Source organism: Bos taurus, chromosome 13 (assembly GCF_002263795.3).
Source record: "Bos taurus isolate L1 Dominette 01449 registration number 42190680 breed Hereford chromosome 13, ARS-UCD2.0, whole genome shotgun sequence".
NCBI classification, from domain to species: Eukaryota; Metazoa; Chordata; class Mammalia; order Artiodactyla; family Bovidae; genus Bos; species Bos taurus.
Genome location: NC_037340.1, coordinates 75757917 through 75778605, shown reverse-complemented (window position 1 = coordinate 75778605; position 20689 = coordinate 75757917). Strand labels below are relative to the sequence as shown.

The 20689-nt window shown below is 48.5% G+C and overlaps 2 protein-coding genes and 1 long non-coding RNA gene across 42 annotated transcripts in view; 2 read left to right on the top strand and 1 right to left on the bottom strand.

Moving 5' to 3' along the window:
* Positions 1–3726, top strand: part of ZMYND8 (zinc finger MYND-type containing 8) — a 124927-nt gene extending 121201 nt beyond the window's left edge. For 26 of the 36 annotated variants that reach the window (XM_015474134.3, XM_005214583.5, XM_005214570.5 and 23 more), the window contains 2 exons: positions 66–149; positions 2001–3726. In XM_015474134.3, the coding sequence (XP_015329620.2) occupies positions 66–149; positions 2001–2140 (224 nt within the window). In that variant the 3' untranslated portion in view covers positions 2141–3726. The remainder of the gene's footprint in view (positions 1–65; positions 150–2000) is intronic. The other 10 variants (XM_025000397.2, XM_025000396.2, XM_005214585.5 and 7 more) reach the window with 1 other exon arrangement.
* A 5843-nt stretch (positions 3727–9569) lies between these two features.
* Positions 9570–17193, top strand: LOC132346980 (uncharacterized). Its single transcript, XR_009497023.1, has 2 exons — positions 9570–11119; positions 11791–17193. It is a non-coding gene; the product is annotated as an uncharacterized lncRNA (long non-coding RNA).
* Positions 16822–20689, bottom strand: part of EYA2 (EYA transcriptional coactivator and phosphatase 2) — a 264116-nt gene continuing 260248 nt past the window's right edge. For 4 of the 5 annotated variants that reach the window (XM_010811532.4, XM_010811531.4, XM_059892762.1 and 1 more), the window contains one exon: positions 16822–17592. In XM_010811532.4, coding sequence (XP_010809834.1) covers positions 17512–17592 — 81 coding nt within the window. In that variant the 3' untranslated portion in view covers positions 16822–17511. 5 annotated transcript variants of the gene reach the window in all.

Here is a 20689-nt window from a genome sequence, read left to right as displayed (position 1 = left end):
AGCCCGTGGGGTTGGCGGACTCAGCTCTCTGCCAGACTCTGAGGGGGCCTGTGCTATCTCTCCAGTTAGCAACAGGTGCGACAAGCAACCTGCCTCTGCCCCAACCTCCACAGACCACCAGCCGCACCCCAACTACCCAGCCCAGAAGTGTAAGTATGAACCCGCCTCACGGCAGCCAGCGGGGAGCTTTTCCCAGCAGGCGGAGGGCTCGTCTTGTGTGTGTCCGTGTGTGTTTTCTCTGTGGGCGTGTCTTCTCCTGTTCTCCTGAGTGATGGGTCTTGGCTTTGCCTGGTTTCTTCCTCGTTGTGCCTCTGATGGCCATTGGAAACTGCAGTAGGAAACGAGAGAGCCAGGACAGATGGTCTGGCTTCTTTTTTTTTTTTTTTGACCATGCTGTGCAGCTCATGGGATCTTAGTTCCCCAAGCAGGGATTGAACCTGTTACCCTTGGCAGTGAAAGCACCAAGTCCTAACCACTGAACTGCCAGGGAATTCCCCATCTGGCTTCTTGAAGGGGCTCCATCCTTGGTCTTTTCATGATGAGTTCTAGAGTCACAGGCTCTGCAGTGACCAGCTGAACCAGCCAGCACTCCCTGTCCTGTCAGCTCTGCAGTTCCTCAGGTGGCCAGCCTGGCTCTGGGATGCGGCTTCTGTGCTAAGAAAGCTAAGCCCGGCTGCCCAGCTGGACTCGGCCTTCAGCAGAGCTGGGGAGACTCCAGTGTGACTTGACTGCCTTGTAGTCAGAGTTCCCGTGTCGTGATGACCAGCTGCATCACTGACCTTCCAGAGGAACAACAGTGTAGGTGTCACGACTAGGGAAGAACGTGTAAGAAGAGGTGGATTCAAGGACCGTAAGAGAGCTGGACCCCGACCCCAGCTCTGCCCACCACAGTAGTGCCCCCTTTGGGTCACAGATGCAAGTGACGAGGAAGCATTCCCTCCTGAGTGAATCCAGGGCTTGGGAGATCCATATCACTGTCTTTGCTGCTTCTCTTCCAGAACCAGAGCTCAGGACCGCACACATGCCTCTATCACCCGGCGGTGATACGAGCGGTCACCCTTCTAGGCGGTGATCCGGTCCCTTGCTCCCTCACTCCGATTCTGTCTTTAAGCTTGACAGCCGACTTCTTTCGATCAAATATTTTCATCCCACCTCAAGAAGTTAAAAAAAGTGTTGTCCCAACCTGTCTGAACTTGGTAAATGATCTAGGATATGATGGGATCTCAGTGATGTGCTGGTGGGTCTCTCAGAGTCGACCATCCCGCTGAGCCTGCAGGCTGGACTGTCTCCCAGCTGGACAGACACCTCCTTTGGCTCTTCCTTCAGAGTCCTCACGTCTTACTCATCCTCGATGTAGCTCCTTACAACGCACATGTCCTTGAAGCTCCCTTAGGTCTCACTCTGGTTCTTGCATCCTTCAGTTGACCCTTAAGCTTGTCCTTACTGGGAGCCAGGTGGGCTTAACTATTAAGCCCAGGTGGGCTTAACCATTCTGGTCCTCACTCCTTTTCCTTTGGCTGGTTTAGGTGTAAGTCTGTTTTTTCAAGTTGCCTGTACAATGATTAAAGAAACCCCATTAACAGAAGTGAGTAGACTGAACGCCAAATTTCAGTGCCTTTTTTAGTGGCCAAGGTCCGACGCAGCGAGGACATGGGTACTTGGTGTCTGCTCATGCAGCAAGGGTGCCTGGTCCCAAGTGGCACACAACAAACATCTTCCTCAATAATTTAGTACCTTTTCCCCACTTGTCTTTATTTTCTCTGAGCATGATGCCCTCCTGTTTTTCCAACCAGCTCTTGTTAAATCCTTACAGACCCCCACCAAATGCAGGGCAGTAAATGGTGGCAGGATTTTGCCCCTGTGTGTTGTGGGGAGTCGGGAGGGGAAGGTGGCTTCCTGGGGGACCAGGTGCAGATCACGTAGAAGGGGATGGTTGCCCTTGGCCAGGGGTGGGCAGGGATGCTAAAGCTCCGTTTCCCCTTGGCTTCCCCCCTCCCCAGACCATTCCCGGAGCAGTAAGTCCAGTTGCTGGAGCGGCAGCGAGGAGAAGCGAGGATCGGCCCGCTCCGAGCACAACGCCGGTACCAGTTCGAAGAGCCTCATCCCGAAAGAGTCCCGCCTGGACACCTTCTGGGACTAGGGACACGCTGGGACACAGGCCGCCCGCCCCATGGAGGGAAACAACCCAGACGCCAGGGAAACCGGAAACCGCAAAGAAACGTGAGACCGGAAGACCGCCACCCTCAGCCTGGAGGATGCCAGCCATTCAGACTCGGCCTCTGCACCCGGCACAGAGGGCCGCCCACACTACGTCACGTCCGGCGATAGCCTTGACTAAGGACTGTTCCACCCACGTGAAACCTTTGCTTTAGATGTAAATAATGTACAATTTGTGGATGTCATCGAGCCTAGAGTACCTTCCCCTTTTTATATTTGTATTGACTTTAACTTATAAAAAGAGAGAGGAGAAAAAACAATAAAAAACAGAAAACACACCCAACAACAAAAAGAAGGTTTGGATGCTGGAGAAAGGATGGTCATCCAGCCCGTCTGTCACAGGGTGCGGAGAGGGCGCGGGGCTCGCTTTGGGGCGCACAGCTCCTCCTCCTCTGATGCCCCGTGAGCTGTTTGCATTCGTATGTCAGTGCGCGGCACATTGGGATCAGGAATTTCCAGCACAGAATTCGGTGCTGCTGCGGACACATCCCATGCACCCATTGGCCCCTTTCAAATACTACGTTGTCATGTTACAAAAGGCAAGCTCTCTGGACCAGAAGGACACAGGGAGGAGCTCGTTAATTGTATGTGATTTCCACGATGACTCTACTCCTATAAAAGGGAAAAAAGACAAAAAAAACCACACCCACATCCTTGTTTACAGAAGATTAACTAGAAACAAGCCCCGCTCAGCTCAGTTTGCAGAAGAGAGGACCGTAGAAAGCGTTCGAGTCAGAAGCTCCGAAACAGAGAGTTTTTCTTTGCTTTGTGTTTCCTTTAAAGACACTCACACCCGCTCGGTAAGAGATGGCTGTGCTTCACGGAAGTGAGAGGTCAAAGGCGAGACGCACGCGGAGAGGACATTTGCGTCTGAGATGAAGCATGTATGTAATATTTATGCGATGGCATTTTACGTTCTTACGTCAGCATGAAACAAAGGCAGTTTGAGGGGAAGCAGGAGGCCGCCGTGCTGTCGGTTACACTACGTATGCTGTAGAACCATTTTGTATGTCGTGTAAAACAAGAAGCATTGAACAAAGCGAAAAGGCGATGTATGTATATGAGAAAAATTAATTGTACGATATCATTCCAGTACATTCTGTTGTACATCTTAGTCTCGTTCCCTTTCTCTTCATTGTTGATAAGAGGATGCGAACTGTACAGTTTCCAGCTAGTTACCCATATTAGAAAAGAAATAAAAAAGAGAGTCCTAGAAGAAAACAGGAAAGAACATTTGTCGATTGCAGTTGTCAAAAAAAAAAACAACAAAAAAAAACCTAGCCTAGCTGGCCTTATTTGTGAAGCATAATTGCTTTTAGCATATGGAAGTATTTTTTCACATTTTCTTTGTATAAAATTTGTATTAAACTTAAATATCTTTTTTGATGATGGTGTTTCTTTGTGACTGAGCCAATGGACTCACGCGGTATGCTCTCTTGGGTTCCCCCCACCCCTTAAGTTTTTCAGATTCTTCACCCTTTTTTTAATTAAACTGTTTTGGAAAAATGCCTTGGTCGTCCTCGAATTTGCGGTTTTCCCTTTGGTTGGGATGGCCATGTCAGGTTTGGACCAAACACAGAGACAGGGCCACACAAGGTCAGGAGCCCCTCTCTCCACATTATAAATCACGGCCCCCACTGGGAGCTTTCCTGGGAAGTCCAGTTCTTGGGGATTTACTGACAGAGATGGAGACAGAAGGGAAATCCTGGGTCAGTCTTGGAAGAACACTGGGAGGGAGTGAAGTTGTGTTTCTGTGGCCGGGATGGCAGCCTCCGCTATAAGCAGCTCTGTGGGCAACGTGTGACCTTGACTGCCCAGGCACACCCTGGTCATTTCGTCTTCATGCATCATGTAATTATTTTGGTTTTGTTTTTTTCAGTCACTTAAACATGTGAACACGCCTCAGCTCATGGCTGGACAAGAGCAGGGCATGGTTTGGCCCCTCAGGCCATCCCTGGCCGGTGCTGTGAAAGGAACCGAATGGTACTGGTTTAGAGAGGACCGTACAAGAGCGTCTTTGTTCTTCTTCGTGGGTGTGGGAGCCTGTCACGTGGAAGGTGACAGTGTGTGTCACAGCCCCAGTTGACGGATATTCAGGCGTGGCTGGCATACCTGCCTCGTGTGCAGGTCATGAGCCAGCTGAGGGGCCTGTGGGAGTCATCCCAGCTTACATCCAGGGCTCAGTGAGGGGCCAGGGAAGAGGGGGAGGACTTGGAGGCTCCAGACAGGGCAGTGGGGCCTTCTCCCTCTGACTTCAGTCTGAGTGGAGTGTTCTCAGGGCTCAGTTGCTGTGAGTCTAGGAATGAGGAGAGGAAGAACCCCATGCTGTCTGCCGTGGTTCTTGCCCGTCTCTGAGCGATGACCGGGCGCAGGGCAGGATGGGTCCCCCTCCCCACCCCACCCTGCCCAGCTGGCCTGGTGGGTCTCGTTCAGTTCAGTCGCTCAGTCGTGTCCGACTCTTTGCGACCCCATGGACTGCAGCATGCCAGGCCTCCCCGTTCATCACCAACTCCCGGAGTTTACCCAAACTCATGTCCGTCGAGTCGGTGATGCCATCCAACCATCTCACCCTCTGTTGTCCCCTTCTCCTCCTGCCTTCAATCTTTCCTAGCATCAGGGTCTTTCCCAGTGAGTCAGTTCTTCGCATCAGGTGGCCAAAGTATTGGGGTTTCATGAACACCCAGGACTGATCTCCTTTAGGATGGACTGGTTGAATCTCCTTGCAGTCCAAGGAACTCTCAAGAATCATCTCCAAAACCACAGTTTAAAAGCATCGATTCTTCGGCACTCAGCTTGCTTTATAGTCCAACTCTCACATCCATACATGACTACTGGAAAAACCATAGCCTTGACTAGACTGATCTTTGTTGACAAAGTGCCCTTTAATGCAGCCAGGTACTATCGCCACCTCGTGGCCTCCCTGGAGAACTGCAGCCCCTAGAGCTGGCGCTTGACCCAGGCGGGACCGGTGGAGGTTCACTCGGGCAACAGCTGTGTGCTGAGCACCTGTGTGAGCCAAGCACTGAGGACCCAGCCTCTGCCTTCATCCATCTGACATTCTCACTGGGAAGCAGTCAGATACGTATATGACAATCCTAGGGGGGACACGAAATAAGCAGGATACGGAAGGGAGGTAAATGGTGTGACTGGGGACGGCCTTTTGGAGAGCTGGCCTCTGAACTGAAACCTGAAGATGGTGGGGACTGAGTGTGATGTGTAGAGCGGTGACTTCTTAATGCTGCTGAACGTTAGACGCACCTGTTAGAACAACACACCAATAAATGTCCAGGTGCCGCCCTCCTTCCCAAGGTAATGACATCTGACTTTCCGAGGTGGGGCTTGGGCCTCCATAAAGCTCTTCAGGTGATCCTGATGGGCAGCTCGATCTCAGAGCCTGTAGCCTGGTTGGAAGAACATCCCAGGCAGAAGGGAGAGCAAATGAAAAAGACCCGAGGGGGCGTCTGGATCTTCTAAGAAGAGGAGGAAGGCGAGTGAGGCCAGAATGAGGGATTCAGCGCTGGAGGTTGATGAGGTCAGAGAAAGAAGAGAGGTCGGCGGGCGCGGGGTTGAATTAGGATCAGAAGGAAGTGGGAAGCCAGGGTGGTTGGTATTTTAAAAAGCTTTACTGACATAGCATTTAAAGTGTATAACTGCTAATGGGTATTTCACTTTATTATTATTTTAATGGGGTAAAAGAGATGTAACAAAATTTGTCCTCTTAACCATTTTTTTAAAGTGTATGATTCAGTGACATTAGTCAAGGTTGGGTTTTAAACATGTAAATGTTTTCTAAACTTCAGCGTTCACAGACCATCTTCATCTTGGACTCCCTCAGGACAGCGCCTTTATGATTACTTATTTTCTTTAATCCAGCAAAACAAAGGCCACTCACATTCCCTCCAGCATCACTGGTGCGGGTGCGTCCCGCACCCTGAGCTGTGTGCTGAGAGATTGCTCCGTACGGGAATCTTTTGGTCTCCATGATAACCCCCTGAGGCCGGCACTAATCCCAGTCCGTTCTCCAGATGAGGAAAGTGGTCTGCTCAAGGTCACAAAACAGGTCAGTCAGCGCCAGAGCCGGGATTCAAATCAGTCTGCCTGACTCACGACCCAGGTCTGTGACCGCCTCCGATGACACGGGGCCAGAGTCTGTGGCACTGTGTAAGTGTACAAAAATGCCTCTGACTCCACTGCCCCCGGGAGTGGTCATCGTTTCCCTCTGTCTAGGCTGGGAAACAGACTTGGCAGTTAAATGAAGTTAGAGGAGCGTCAGGTTTTTACTTGAAAACAGTAGAATCCATTATAGGTTAAGTCTGAGCAGGAAAGGAACTTACAAAGGATATTAAGTGACTCAGATCTCTGGGAGGGAGGACTGGAGAGACAGCCATGAGCAACATACAGATTATATTGCAGGAGCTTCCTGTCACGCCCACTGGTCCACTCACAGCAGCTGTCACTAGAAACACTAGTCAGGTCTCTTCCACTTCCTCTAGATGGAACTCTACGCAGCAGAATCCGCCTGCGTTGCTTTCACCTGTAGGTGTATCCATTGGCTAAGCCTACGTTCCACATGGCTGTAGCTAACTGAGGCCCAAGTACCATCTGCATGTATTTGATTGGCTGAGCCTGGGTACCATCTGGGTGTATCTGATTGGTTGAGCCTACGTCACATGCTTACATTCTGACTGCAGGGGAGGCTGGGAAAGTGAGATTCAGGCTATTTCTAGTGCAGATTTGTAAGATGGGAAATTAAAGCATTGACCAAAAATGTCTACCCACTGCAGACTTGTCCAAAGTCTCTCTATCAGTCAGGTCAGTTTACCTCAGCAGAAGTCACCCTACTAATTGAAGCAGAAGGGTTTACTGAGCCACTGGTCTGTGCTCCGCTGTGTTTATCTGGCTAGGCTGGGACTGTATTTCCCAGAATCCCTTTCTTTGGTTCCCAGGTAGAAATTGACCAAAAGTAACTTGGGAGAGAGTTTGAAGGTGGACGGGGAGCAGCAGTCTGTCCTCTTACAAGGTCGCTGCAGTTTGATGTGGTGACAAATAGCCGCAGACCTGCCTGCAGGCTCTGGCATGTCCTTGCTGTCCTCTGGGCTGTGTCCATGTCTTCCTCCTGACTCCTGGGCATCAGCACCTGGCTGTCACCAGCCGCTTGGCTGCAGAGGCAATGGTTCCCGATCCATTTCTCTACTGTTGGCCCTCGGCAGCCTCACTTGGTGACTAGATGGACCCCATGGCCTCTCAGTTTGCCTGGTTGGTGGCTCCACAAGTCCCTGTTCAGACCTCACTTCTCAACCTCCTCCCACATGCTGACATATAAGGCTTATTAATAATTCTCATAATAAATTGTACGTGCATGTGTGCATGCTAAGTTGCTTCAGTCGTGTCTGACTCCGTGTGACCCGGTGGACTGTACCCCGTCATGCTTCCTTTGTCCATAGGATTCTCCAGGCAAGAATACTGGAGTGGGTTGCCATGCCCTCCTGCAGGGGATCTTCTCCACTCCAGGCTCGAACTCGCATCTTTTGCATCTCCTGCATCGGCAGGCAGGTTCTTTATACCCCAGCCACATGGGCTGGATCTAGCTGCTTCCCTGATGGGGTGTGGCTGTTGTTCAGTCGCTAAGTCTTGCCAATTCTTTGCAATCCAGTGGACTGCAGCATGTCAGTCCTCTGTCCTCCGCTGTCTCCCTGAGTTTGCTCAAATTTCCTAGGGTATGACTGATAACATCATGAGTATTTACAGAATCTCAGAAGGGCTGAGGGAGCCAGGCCCCAGGATCAGGAGGCCCTGCTCACCTGCAGGCCAGTCTCCTGTGCTCAGCCATTTTCCCTTTCTCAGCACACGCACAGGTGTCTTGTGGACACGGCTGATGGGTGAGCCCTTAGAGGCTTCAGATCCCTGGCTGCAAGGGAGTCTGGGAGATGAAATTTTCTGCTCTCCAGCCTCTTCAGTTCAGGAAGGTAAGCAGCGAGAAGCACGCTCGGACGTTGAGAAAGCCAGTTCTCACCCAGAGGTGTGCCTGGGGATTGACTCTCTGCTGTTGCCTTCTGGCCCAGGGCTTTCTTTTCAGGCCATGATGTTAATGGGAAACCATCACCTCCCTGGCCTGCAGATAATCCAAGGCCAGGCTAACTGGTCACCAGATGGCTTGTTAACATGATTGAGTACTGACCTCGGCTCACCTTGACGAAATGAAGGAGGAGAAGGGAACTTCATTTATCCTGCGTTTTTCACATTCCCGGTCACTTATGTACACGGTGCCTTTTGCAGCTGATGACACAACGGGGCCCAGAGAGACGGAGGAAACTGCCTGAGGTCACACAGCTAGTTACGGCAGAAGCCAGACTCAAGCCGTCCTGTTGACCAAAGAGTGCCTGCTCTCACCGTTACTGCGTATTTGTTAGGAGAAGCTTTTGCATAAAAGCCATTCATTCTTAATTAGGCACTTTTTCTTGGCTGAGCAGTTTTGGGTGCTGGGGACACAGTGGTGGGCAAACCAGGCGAAGGTAGATAAAGGTAGTGTTAGGATGGGGGTTGCAAATTCTCAACGAGTCAGGGAATAGAGACAGGTGAAAGAGATTTGGGGTTAAGTTGATATTGATGTGTTTTCTTTGTATTTAAACATGTGAGAAAAGATTTGTGCTTTTTTTTTGAAACGTAGGTCCCTTGGTTTAGTTTTTGTTTTTTCTTTTTTGAAAAAATTTATTTATTTTGGACTGTGCTGGGTCTTCATTCCTGTGAGAGAGCTTTCTCTAGTTGCGGTGCATGGGCCTCTCTTTGGTGGCTTCCCTTTTTCCAGAACATGGGCTCTAGAATGTGGGGTCAATGGTTTTCATGGGCTTACTTGTCCCACGGCATGTGGGATCTTCCCAGACCAGTGGTCGAACCTGTGTCCCCTACATTGGCAGACAGATTCTTAACCACTGGACCACGAGGGAAGTCCTGATTTTCCTTTTGTGATAGAAAAATATTTCTCCATTCTGAAAAAAACATAGACTCCAGCAATTGATGGTTTGTCTCAGTGTCGGGGACACAAAACGGCAGTGATTGCTGTTGTTTAGTTGCTAAGTCATGTCTGACTCTCTGAGGCCCCATGGACTGTAACCCACCAGGCTCCTCTCTCCATGGCACGGCGGGGACTGGGGTAAACCAGTGAACCTGGAGAGCAGCTCAAAGTGGCGGCTCTGGTGTGGCTCCTGCTGATCCTGTGCATACGTAGGTCCCCGTGTTGCCAGACTGCCCACTTTTTTTAGTGGGAAGTTGAAGATTCATATTTTGAGTTATGTCTTCCAAGTTATCTATAGTTGTACCAAATTTTGCAAACATTGTGAAAATCAGTCAAACTTCTCTGTTTGGGAAGACGGGTCAGATCTGGCCAGTGTGCATCTTGTGTGGAAGAGCCTTAATTTAGGCGTCAGAGATACTGGGTTGGAGTCTGGGCTCTGTAACCTTCCAGTGGGTGGGGTCACAGGCAAGCCACGACACTCTCTGGGCCTCAGTTTCCCCTTCTGTAAAATGGGACTCCTGAGAACAACATGGTCTGCCGAGCCTTTTACTGAACCAGTATTTTCTAAACGGTGGGTCATGGAGTCGATTTAGTGGATTGTGGCCTGCATCTTTTAAATAGAAACCAGGACAGGATGGAAAATAACAGGATGGATCATAGTATTATAGGTCAGCATTGCTTTGTGGAACATATTTTAGTTTTAGACACACAATATGCACACACATATATCTACGTTAGACTGGCTCTTGATGTATATAACATGCATTTCTCATGTGCAGTGACCGAAAAGGAGGCTTTCAAATAAAAAATGTTCATGTCTGAATGTATTCAGTGCTGGCAACATTTCTGTGAGGTGGGTTTTCTCATCAACCCCATTTTACAGGTGAGAAAGCTGAGGTTCAGAGAGTGACGTTTCCACAAACAGGAAAAGGAAGAGCTGGGATTTGACCCCAGGCCACATCTTAACCACGTGCAATCTGTCCTCTCCAGACATCACCTGTGTGACTGCAATGAAAGGAGCTAGTGCAGGTCAAGGGCTTAGCCGGGTGCCTGGGGCAGAGCAGGTGTTTAATAAACGCAGAAGCCAGGCTTGTGTGCAGCGCCTCATTCAGAAACGCCAGGTGGTGTGCAGGGACCCAAGGGCTACAGGAGACAGGAGGGCTGGGCTTCTGTGGTCCCAGTACCCGTGCGGTGGGGACGGAGCTACAGGGGCAAAGAGACACCCTCTCCCCTGCAGCCTGAGTTCCCCAAATACTCATTTTTGGCCAAATACTTGACGGTTGAATTTTAAAATCAGTATTTGGCTGGAGCTGGCGTATCCATCATCCTTGAATGAACTTCTGCATATTTTGCTATATTGAATTTATGGATTAAAAAAAAAACCCCAACATTTTGGTAAACAATTTAAACTATCATGACGATGGTATTATTAAGCATTAGGGCAGTTAACTTTTAAAACCGGGCTGAGTGTAGGAAGAAGTGCTTCCAGGGCAGTGGTTACTGATGGCTCGAGGCCACCATGCTGCTCTCTGCTAGAATCCCCATTGTGACCACAGCAGGTCAATTAATCCTTAACTCTTGGGCCTGAACACATCCTTGAAGGTGCTGCAGTTTCAGGGAAGCACTCCCCGAAGCAAGGGCGCAGCCTAAGAAAGTGCTTCTGGAATCCTTGCAGTGCTATTTCCAGGCCTAACTTTGGGTGGCACCTGCGGGCAGTTGGGGCCAATGGCGGGCTCGCACTGCCCTCTGGTGGTCACTGGCGAGCACAGCGTAGCGGGTGCTGAGCCGGCAGCATCGCTGGGGCTGCGGGCGCTGGGGGAGAACCGCAGAGCGCGCTCAACCCAGATTTTCCCTTATCCAGAATGGACTGTCTATGCATCCGGACGACATGTGAGTAAAGAAACAAGGCTGCATTCTGTATGGGTCCATTTATAGGAGCTTGGAGATCTGGGGTGACAGAAATCAGGAGAGAGGTGGAAGGCCGGGGAGAGGCTGGGAAGGACCACGAGGGGCCCTTTAGGGGACCTGGAGACGTCGTCCCTCCTCATCTGCGTCGGGGACCATGGTTTCCAGCGGGAAGAATGGAGGCAGGGTGTCTGGGCAAAAACAGCTGGTCGTGGACTTTCTCTTGACCTTGAGGGTATTTTCTCCCTTTGTAACCTACACCCAGCTTACTGCACCAAGCTCAAGTGTGCATCGTGACATTTTCTTACACATGGTTATACTTGGGTACCCATCCCCCAGATCAGGATATTTTTTTAAAAATAGAAGTCAGATCATGCCCCTCTCCTGCTTTAAACTTTCTGGCGTCTTCTCACTGGATTTGGAGTAAGATCCAAACTCCAACGAAATAAAAAGTCCCACAGCCAATATGTATCAGTCCACTGCTGATGGATATCCGGTTGGTTTTCATTCTTTGCTATTACAGATGGTATTGTAGAAAATAACTCTATACAGAATATGCATGCTTACGTAAATATATCTGTAGATAGAGTCTCAGAAGTGGAATTACTGAGTCAAACTTACAAATTGGATAAATATGGCCAACTTTCCCTCCTTAGGTGTACCAATTTCAGCTTCCATAAGCAATGCACGAAGCCCCACAGCTCCACCAGCTCTGTGAGTCATAAAACTTTTGAATTTCTGTCAATCTGATGTGAAAAATGGTATCTCAAAATATCTGCATTTCTCTTATTATGAGTGAACTTGAGCATCTTTGTATAAGTTTAAGAACCAGTTGTACTTAAAAAAAATACAAAAATGTCTGTTCATGGCCTCTGACCATTTTTTACTTGGGTTGTTGGCCTACTGTTTATTTCTAGGAGCTTTTTATGTATTAAGGGGGATTAACACTTGCTGTTGTCTGCGATTTGAATTTCAATTTGACTTTTGTCTCGTGTTTTTATTTTTATAGTATATTTGTGGCTGTGCTGGGTCTTCTTCCTGCGAGGGCCTTTCTCTCACTGGGGAGAGCGGGGGCTGCTCTTTGGCTGTGGTGCACAGGCTTCTCACTGCCGTGGCTTTTCTTGTTGTGGAGAACAGGCTGTAGGGCAAGTGGGCTTCAGTATTTGGGGCTCCCGGGCTCTAGAGCACAGGCTCAGTAAGCTGTAGTGCACGGGTCTAGTTGCCCCTCGGCATGTAGAAACTTCCCAGACCAGGGATCGAACCAGCATTTCCTACATTGGCAGGCAGATTCTTTACCACTGAGCCACCAGGGAAGCCAGTTTTTCAGTAAGTTTTTTAAGGTGGTCAAATTTCTCAATTTGTTTTTGCAAGCACAATGTCTTATTCAAATATGTGTCTGTTGTACCTGGGACACTGCCAATGCATTGTAGATACTCGATTAATATCTGATGGAAAAATGTCCACTCCACTCGAATGACTGATTTTCTGAGTAGACATCTGAGCCCATGTGATATAATACTGCTACTACTACTATTTATTACGTGCTGTATATGTTGAGATGCTTTTGGCTGCAAATAACTAAGGAAGAACGAACTCGAAATATTTCAACCATCAGGACACTTTAATCTCACATAATAAATTTAACCTATCTTTCCTAAGCAATTATCCTTCTAAGAATTAACCAATGCTCAATCAATAGAAATCTTTGTTGAATCACTCCTGCCGCATCTTTTACCCCAAGCATGTGAATTATTGTCCACAAATGAAGCCAAGTTAGAGGAAACAAGAGTCCAGGGGTAGAGACAAAGAGACTGAATTTAAAAGAATTTAAAGACACTTGTTGAATTCTGCATTTGGGGTGGTGATGGGGTCTGAGATCATACATTCCTGAACTTTTCAGTCAAGCAGGCCAAAGACATCTTTTTTTAAAAAAGCCACTTTGATGGTATTTATGCATTTGCAACTGAAAAATCCCCATGTTAGCTCTCTAATTTCTAAATCCCTTGTGAAACAAATACCTTCAGCCCTGGAGGCTGACCTGAAGACTTCTTTGATTCTCTGTCCTTCTGCTGAGCTGGCCAGGAAGTGCTGGTGTTATGCTCAGACTTCCAGGCCAAGGGCTTTTGTTTGGGAGTACTGCACAGTCCAGTTACTCTACTTCTAAGAGTGTCCCAGAGGGCTGCAAGATACTTTTGGATAAACAGTGAAGGCAAGCAGCCTGGGACTACTGAATCTTAGCTACCCATCCATCCGTCCATCCATTTATCCATCTATCTGCCTATCATCAACCATCCGTCCATCCATTTATCCATCCATCTGCCCACCATCCATCCATCCGTCCATCGTCCATCCATCTGCCTATCATCCACCATCCATCCATCCATCCATCATCCAGCATTCATTAATTGCCATCTCTTACAGAATGAGAGAGATACTGTCTTTACCCACTGAGAGCTCCGAGTCATCTAGAATTCAGAAGGAAACACTTTCCGACTGTGGCCCGTCAGCACCAGCCTTCGGCAGTCAGTCATCACAACAGAGAAGTAGTTGACCACCTAGGCAGTGTCCCTTAATTTCAGGATTAAGGGACAGGTCTGTTTCACCCCAAACCTCTTTCTGTGTGGACAGCTGAGAGTCTACTATTCGTGCCGCTAACGGAAGTCTTTTAAAATAAAATTTATTTTTTATAAGTAAATTTACTCGTTGTTAAACTCTAAACAGAATTTTTCTTGACAGCAGTTTTTTTCTTCTTTTAGTATTTGGAGGTAGGACTACTTTATTTTTTTCAAATACTGAAGTATAGTTGATTTACAGTGCTGTGCCAATCTCTGCAAATCAGCAAAGTGCCTCAGTTATACACATATACACATTCGTTTCCATTATGGTTTATCGCAGCAGGATACTGAATATTGTCCCCTGTGCTGTACATTAGGATCTTGTTGTTTATCCACTCTAACTGTAGTAGTTTGCATCTACCAACCCCAGATTCCCAGCCCGCCCCTCTCCCCTCCACCCTTGGCAACCACAACTCTGTTCTCTATCTGACAGCAGGTTGTGATGGTGGCTGCAAGGGAAGGGTGGATAGCATGTGATTACAAGTGGGTATCTAAGCAGCCAGGGTGTCAAGGGGAAAACAGGGCGGATTCAGGAGTGTTCACATCACTGGTTCCCTGGGTGGCTCTGCTCCAGTCTCTCTCTCTTCTCCAGCCAGAAGTCAATTCATCCAGTACAACTCCTCCACTCATTGAAAGAAACCTACGTTGGCAGATTACAGTGAGGTTGACCCATATTTTCAGCAGCTAACTCTGGGGATTCTCTACCTCCATTTAACCACCTGTCCATCTAACCATTATACCATTCTTGCAATCACGTATCCAACTATCACAGTATTACTATCAGTCACCCGTCAACCATTAGTCATTCTATCCAATTACTCATTCAAATACCCATCCATCCATTTAGCCACTCGTTCACCTACTTAACCCTCTATCCATCTTTCCATCTCACTGTGCAACCGTTCATTCATCCAGACAAGCATCCACCCATCCACCTCACCATCTCACCATTTGGTCATCAATTCAGGTATCTATCCAATCATCCAACCACTCATAGTCTATATAAGTGTCTATCTAGTCATCCCAAGTGTTATCCACCCATTTGTTCATCCATTCTCCAATCACATAACCAGCCACCTACCCACCCAACTATTTAAACATCTATTTATCCATTTTTACAAATATTCCATTCACCCAGCCAATTACCTTACTATGATTTCAATTATACTTCCATCCTTCTTTCTACCTCGTTTATAGTTCAGTTCAGTCGCTCAGTTGTATCCGACTCTTTGCAACCCCATGGACTGCAGCATGCCAGGCTTCCCTGTCCATCACCAACTCCCGGAGCTTGCTCAAACTCATGTCCATTGAGTCAGTGATGCCATCCAACCATCTCATCTCTGTCATCCCTGTCTCCTCCTACCTTCTATCTTTCCCAGCATCAGGGTCTTTTCCAATGAGTCAGTCCTTTGCATCAGGTGGCCAAAGTATTAGAGTTTCAGCTTCACCATCAGTCCTTCCAGTGAACACTCAGGACTGATATCCTTTAGGATGGACTGGTTGCAGTCCATGGGACTCTCAAGAGTCTTCTCCAACATCACAGTTCAAAGGCGTCAATTCTTTGGTGCTCAGCTTTCTTTATGGTCCAACTCTCACATCCATACATGACCACTGGGAAAACCACAGCTTTGATTAGGTGGACCTTTGGTGGCAAAGTAATGTCTCTGCTTTTTAATATGCTGTGTCGGTTTTTCATAGGAACCTCATCTATAATGGGATTCCAATTTGTGTTAGCATCCACTCTGTGGATTGATTCCAAGAATATCATTCCATGCTTGATTTTGGGGGAAACAGAGATGAAACAAACAGCACCTGCCCCCAGGGAGCTCAGCGCCTAGCGAGGAGTCTACTCACTGTTGGTAATGGCTTCCTATGTATCAGATTCTAGCTCTGCGACTCCAATCATCAGGTCGTTTTCCCATCTCCGCTGACATGGATGCCAGTCAATTGAAGACCCTGGATTTCACCAACATGAATAGAGGGAGGAGCTTATACTTAGGCTTAGCATCCAATCAAATGGGTCCAGGCTCTGCTGGGAACTCTGTGGGCAGCATGATGTCCTTGGAACTCCTCTGATGTCCCTTCCTGTTTCCTACACTGAATCCTCAGTTCATCCCCCTGGAAAACAAACTCCTACCATTGGCATGGAGATTAGTTCTACTTCCATGCTGCTGCTGCTTAAGTCGCTTCAGTCGTGTCTGACTCTGTGCGACCCCATAAGATGGCAGCTCACCAGGCTCCCCCGTCCCTGGGATTCTCCAGGAAAGAACACTGGAGTAGGTTGCCATTTCCTTCTCCAATGCATGAAAGTGAAAAGTGAAAGTGAATGAAAAGTGAAAGTGAGGTCGCTCAGTCATGTCTGACTGCTCGAGACCCCATGGACTGCAGCCTACCAGGCTCCTCCGTCTATGGGACTTTCCAGGCAAGAGTACTGGAGTGGGTTGCCATTGCCTTCTCCATAGCACCCCCCAAATTCTTTTAGCAGTAGCTCACTGATTCCTCCTCTGGGGAACCAACTCTCTCCAACTTTCTGCTCATGAGATTGAACCCTAAATCCAGCTCCATGGGTAGCTCATGACTCAGGTTTGGCCAATGAGACACAATCCTGGGGCTCTTGTTGGAACCTCAAGGCAGAAGCAGCTCTTTCTACTGGTGTGGTTTTGCTGAAAGATTCTTGGAGCCATTTTTGCCACAACAGGGAAGAGCCTGCCTGAGAAGTAAAACCACCCAGGAGAAAGTCACTCGACCACCAGGACCCATGCTTGGTTTGGGGGGAAACGTGAAACAAATGGCACCTGCCCCCAGGGAGCTCAGCGCCTATCTCACTGTCGGTGATGGCTTTCTATGTATCAGATTCTAGCTCTGAGACTCCATCATCAGGTCGTTTCCCCATCTCCACTATAGGATCCAGCTATGCCTGAAGACATATATGGACTAAAGTTCCTGGAGATGCTTTGTTTTTTGGCTTAAGCTGATTTGAGTTGGATTTTATACTTCTGCAGTGAAAGAGGAAAAGACCAACATATTCAGAAGCCGCAAAGGTGGTCATCAAGTAGTGACACCCTACCCCACTTCAAAATGTAAACGTGGTTTTATTTAATGCCTCTTTCCGTCGCAAAATACCACCTCCTCCCCAGGGTCCCCTCTTCCCAGAAAACAAGATGGCAGCGTAAGGCACGCGCACTGTCCGCATGATGTCAGGTTAGGTTCTTAAACACAAAATAAGCCAGTCTTCCCCACAGCCCCGAATCGTCTCCTTCACTAGTCCCCCCAAAGCACAACTCGGAGCAGAGAGGCTTCGATTAGAACTGTGCACCACCAAACATTGCCAGCTGAGAAAACAAAAAAACCAACAGCTAAGAAAACCATCAACACAGGTACAAGAGCATAATAGCGGAGTAATGAGATTAGTCCATAAATTAAAGTGGGAAAAAAAAAAAAAAAGCCTGTTCCCTTCTCATCACCAGCCCTCCCCCGAATCAGCAATTCCTTGCTTTTGTTCTGTGAGTCTTGCAGAAAAGTCTGGACTCTGAGCCAGCCCTCTTCCCCAAAGTTAAATATTCCAAAGCCACTGCTGGGTGCTCTGTTTCTCAGGACCCGCGATGGGACTGAAAGGACAGCTTCTGAGATGGTCACTGGACACCTCTTGGCTTGCAGGGACCCTGCCCGGTGTCCAGCATCTGGCGGGGGTGGCAGGGAAAGCCAGGGGCCTGGGCTGGTGGGCTGCATCTCTGACGGCAGGTGGCGAGGCCGCGGGTGCTGCTATAAATACTCCAGCTCCAGGGCGTGCCTCAGCGCCTCCAGGTCTGCGTGGCAGGATATCCTCCAGAAAGGCATGTTGTGCTGGAACACAGAACCGCAGACTCATGGTTACGGCTCTGCTGGCACCTCCTGCAGCCCCGCTGGATCCCATGCCTGTGGCGAGAGCCTCAGAAGTCACCAAGTCAACACATCATGGTGGACCCCACCACCCACTGATGTGATCAGTACCCACCGGTCTGGTCATCCTTTCTATTTCTTTGGAGCCTGTTATTTAGTTATTTTTTGGCTTTGCCCAGTGTCCTGGGGAAATCTTTGTTCCCCAACAGCGATCGAACCCGTGTCCCCTGTACTGGGAGTGTGGCGTTTTAATCCCTGGACTACCAGGGGAGTCCCCTTCTGCGCCTGTTCTGATGCCTTATCCTGTACTGTCTGACATGTGGACTGACTGGCTCCTGTCCCCTCCATTGGGACCACTGTGGTCTTGATGTGCTGAAAGTGATGGTCGCTCAGTTGTGTCTGACTCTGTGACTTCACAAACTATAGCCTGTCAGGCTCCTCTGTCCATGGAATTCTCCAGGTAAGAATACTGGAGTGGGTTGCCGTTCCCTTTTCCAGGGGATCTTCACGACCCAGGGATCAAACCTGAGTTTCCTATACTGCAGGCGGATTCTTTACCGTCTGAGCCACCAGGGAAGCGGTGCACAGACATGGCATCAATCACACAGCAGGAAAGCGATTCTGTCTTAAAAATGTGTTCTCAATCATGATATTCCAGACAGAAAGTCTTGGCCAGATGCTACAGTGTCTTCAACCCCTCCCTGACACTCACTAATTTCCGTGTGAACAGACAGGGCTGGTCCCAGAGACTGTTTTTATCTTTTCTTTACAGCAGGCGATGCTTGCTCTCTGTTACTGTCACGCAATGAGGTTTTTCATTTTAAACATAAGCGCGCTGACTGAAAGGGAAACGTGAAGTAGGTAACAGGACAGGCAGCATGCAGATACAGTAGAAGTAATTGGTGTAAAAGAAGTGCTATGTTGACTACGGAAAGAAATCACTCATGTGAAAGGAGAAATCTATGAAACACTTCCATAGTGTGAAGGTTAAATGTTTAAGACTGTCCTTGTCAGAGCTCTGTTCTGCCGTCATTAGCTGGGTGACCTTAAGTGATTTACTCCGCTGCTTGTCTGAAAAATGGGGATAATACTTGCTGTATACCATGTCTATCTTGTTTTACAAATGAGGAGACTGGGGCACACAGAGATTCTGTCTGACTCCAGAGAAAAAACTTGACTGCGTGTTCATCACTAGATGAACTAAAGCTGATGCCTGTCCAACAGCCGTGCTCCTCCTTTCTACTTCCAGAACCCTGAATTTGGCAGCACTGTGCCAGAGACGTAAGTAAGGGGTGAATTATGATTATATAAGTCAGCTATGACAACCCCAACCCTGTTTGTCAGGGATCTGTCCTGTATCCCACTTGACTTGTGAGCCACTGAAGCCAATGAGGAAGTTGGCTGGGGGCATCTGGGAAAGATTTTCCTCAGGGTTAGAGATAACTACCTGAGAACTCTTTTCTCCTTACATTCCCTTTTCATTTGAATGCTGGCATGTTAGTATGTGATGTCGGGAGCTGTGGCAGCTGTTTTGAGATCATGAGGCAACATAGCAGAAATGAAAAAGCCAAAGATGATTAGAAAGGTAGAGCAAAATGATGGAAAGGGATACTTGGTGAGTTTTTGGACCCACTGCAACAACCTAGGGTACACCTACTTCTAATCTTGTTAGGTGAGCAAGTGTTTAAGTCTTCATTACAGCTAAAAGATACTGAGCCTCCTCAAGATGGTCACTGACCTTCAGTTATTTACTGAATGAACAGGGGATGCCTGATGAACATATGTGAATGCCCCAGTTCCGTGGTGGGTGTGCTGCCCTGTGAGGTTTTTTGCCCACAGAGTAGAAACTATACAAGTGTCCTTTTGGTTCCAGGAGCACAATAAACCCTTTCCTGCCTCTGGGGGGTCTGCACTTTTGATAGCTGGGTCAGAGCAGGTGTCTCCAGAGGGGTGACATTTAAGTAGGCTCCAGAGAATGGGAAGGCAGGGGCCATGCAAATGTCGGGGGGAGGTAGTCAAGGCTGAAGACACAGCAAGTGCAAAGGCCCCGAGGAGGGTCTGAGCTTGGAAGGTCACGTTCACTGCTGCCTAGCATGCCTCTTGGCCCACAGTGGGCACTTAATATTCGTGGAATGAAAGAAAAAAGGAAGGGAGGAAGAAGAAGAGGGAAGAAGAGTTTTTCAAAGCTAAGTTCTCAATGGACACATCTTTTTCTCTTTTGCCCAAAGGAAGCAAAAAATGATCCATCGTGGGCAACAGATGCCATCTCTTTAATGCCTTTCAGCCCCCCGCCCCTCCCCTCAGCCTGGCTGAGCCTTTCATTCTCTGCGAAGATGGATGTTGGTGGCTGCCTGACCAATCCAGTCCCTCCTTAAACAATGTAATTTATTTTTCTGGGAGGAAATGAGCAAAGGGGAAGAGATTGTCTCAGCAGCCTCCCTCCCAGGCCTGGTGGCTGCAGAGCCCGGGTGGATTTATCACTTGTGGAGAGGTGGAGACAAATGACCCGCTAAAATGGAGATATTAACAACACTGTCAGCTGAGACAGCCGAAGCCCCCGTCCTGTCGCCGTATTTCACGCTGCTCAGGTGTCCGGCGGCCTGGGCTAATGAGGCCCATCCATCAGGCCAGGAGAGCTGCTGGCGCACAGAGCTGCTCATTAACGTGCTGGGGCTGCTGCTTCAGACACTGGTGGGCATTTTCAGGGGAGCTTGGCGTATGGGGGTGGTGTGCCCTAGTCTTCTTTGGTGGACTCCACTCTCTTCTGACCAGCTTGGGGGTGCGGAACGACAGTGTTTGAAACTCCTAAGTCCGCCTCCTTCCTACCAGGAGTTTGGCACAAAACACGTAGCAGTTTACATGACCAGCTGTGTGACCTTAAGTAAGTTAATTAACCTCTCTGAGTCTCAAACAGGTCCTCTATAAAATGAAGTGGGGTGCTACCCACTTTGTGGGGGGAGGGGCTTGGAGGATTAAATAACATGATGACATCAGTAATAAAGAGTAGTGGGTAACCAACCTGGACAGCATATTAAAAAGCAGAGACATTACCAACAAAGGT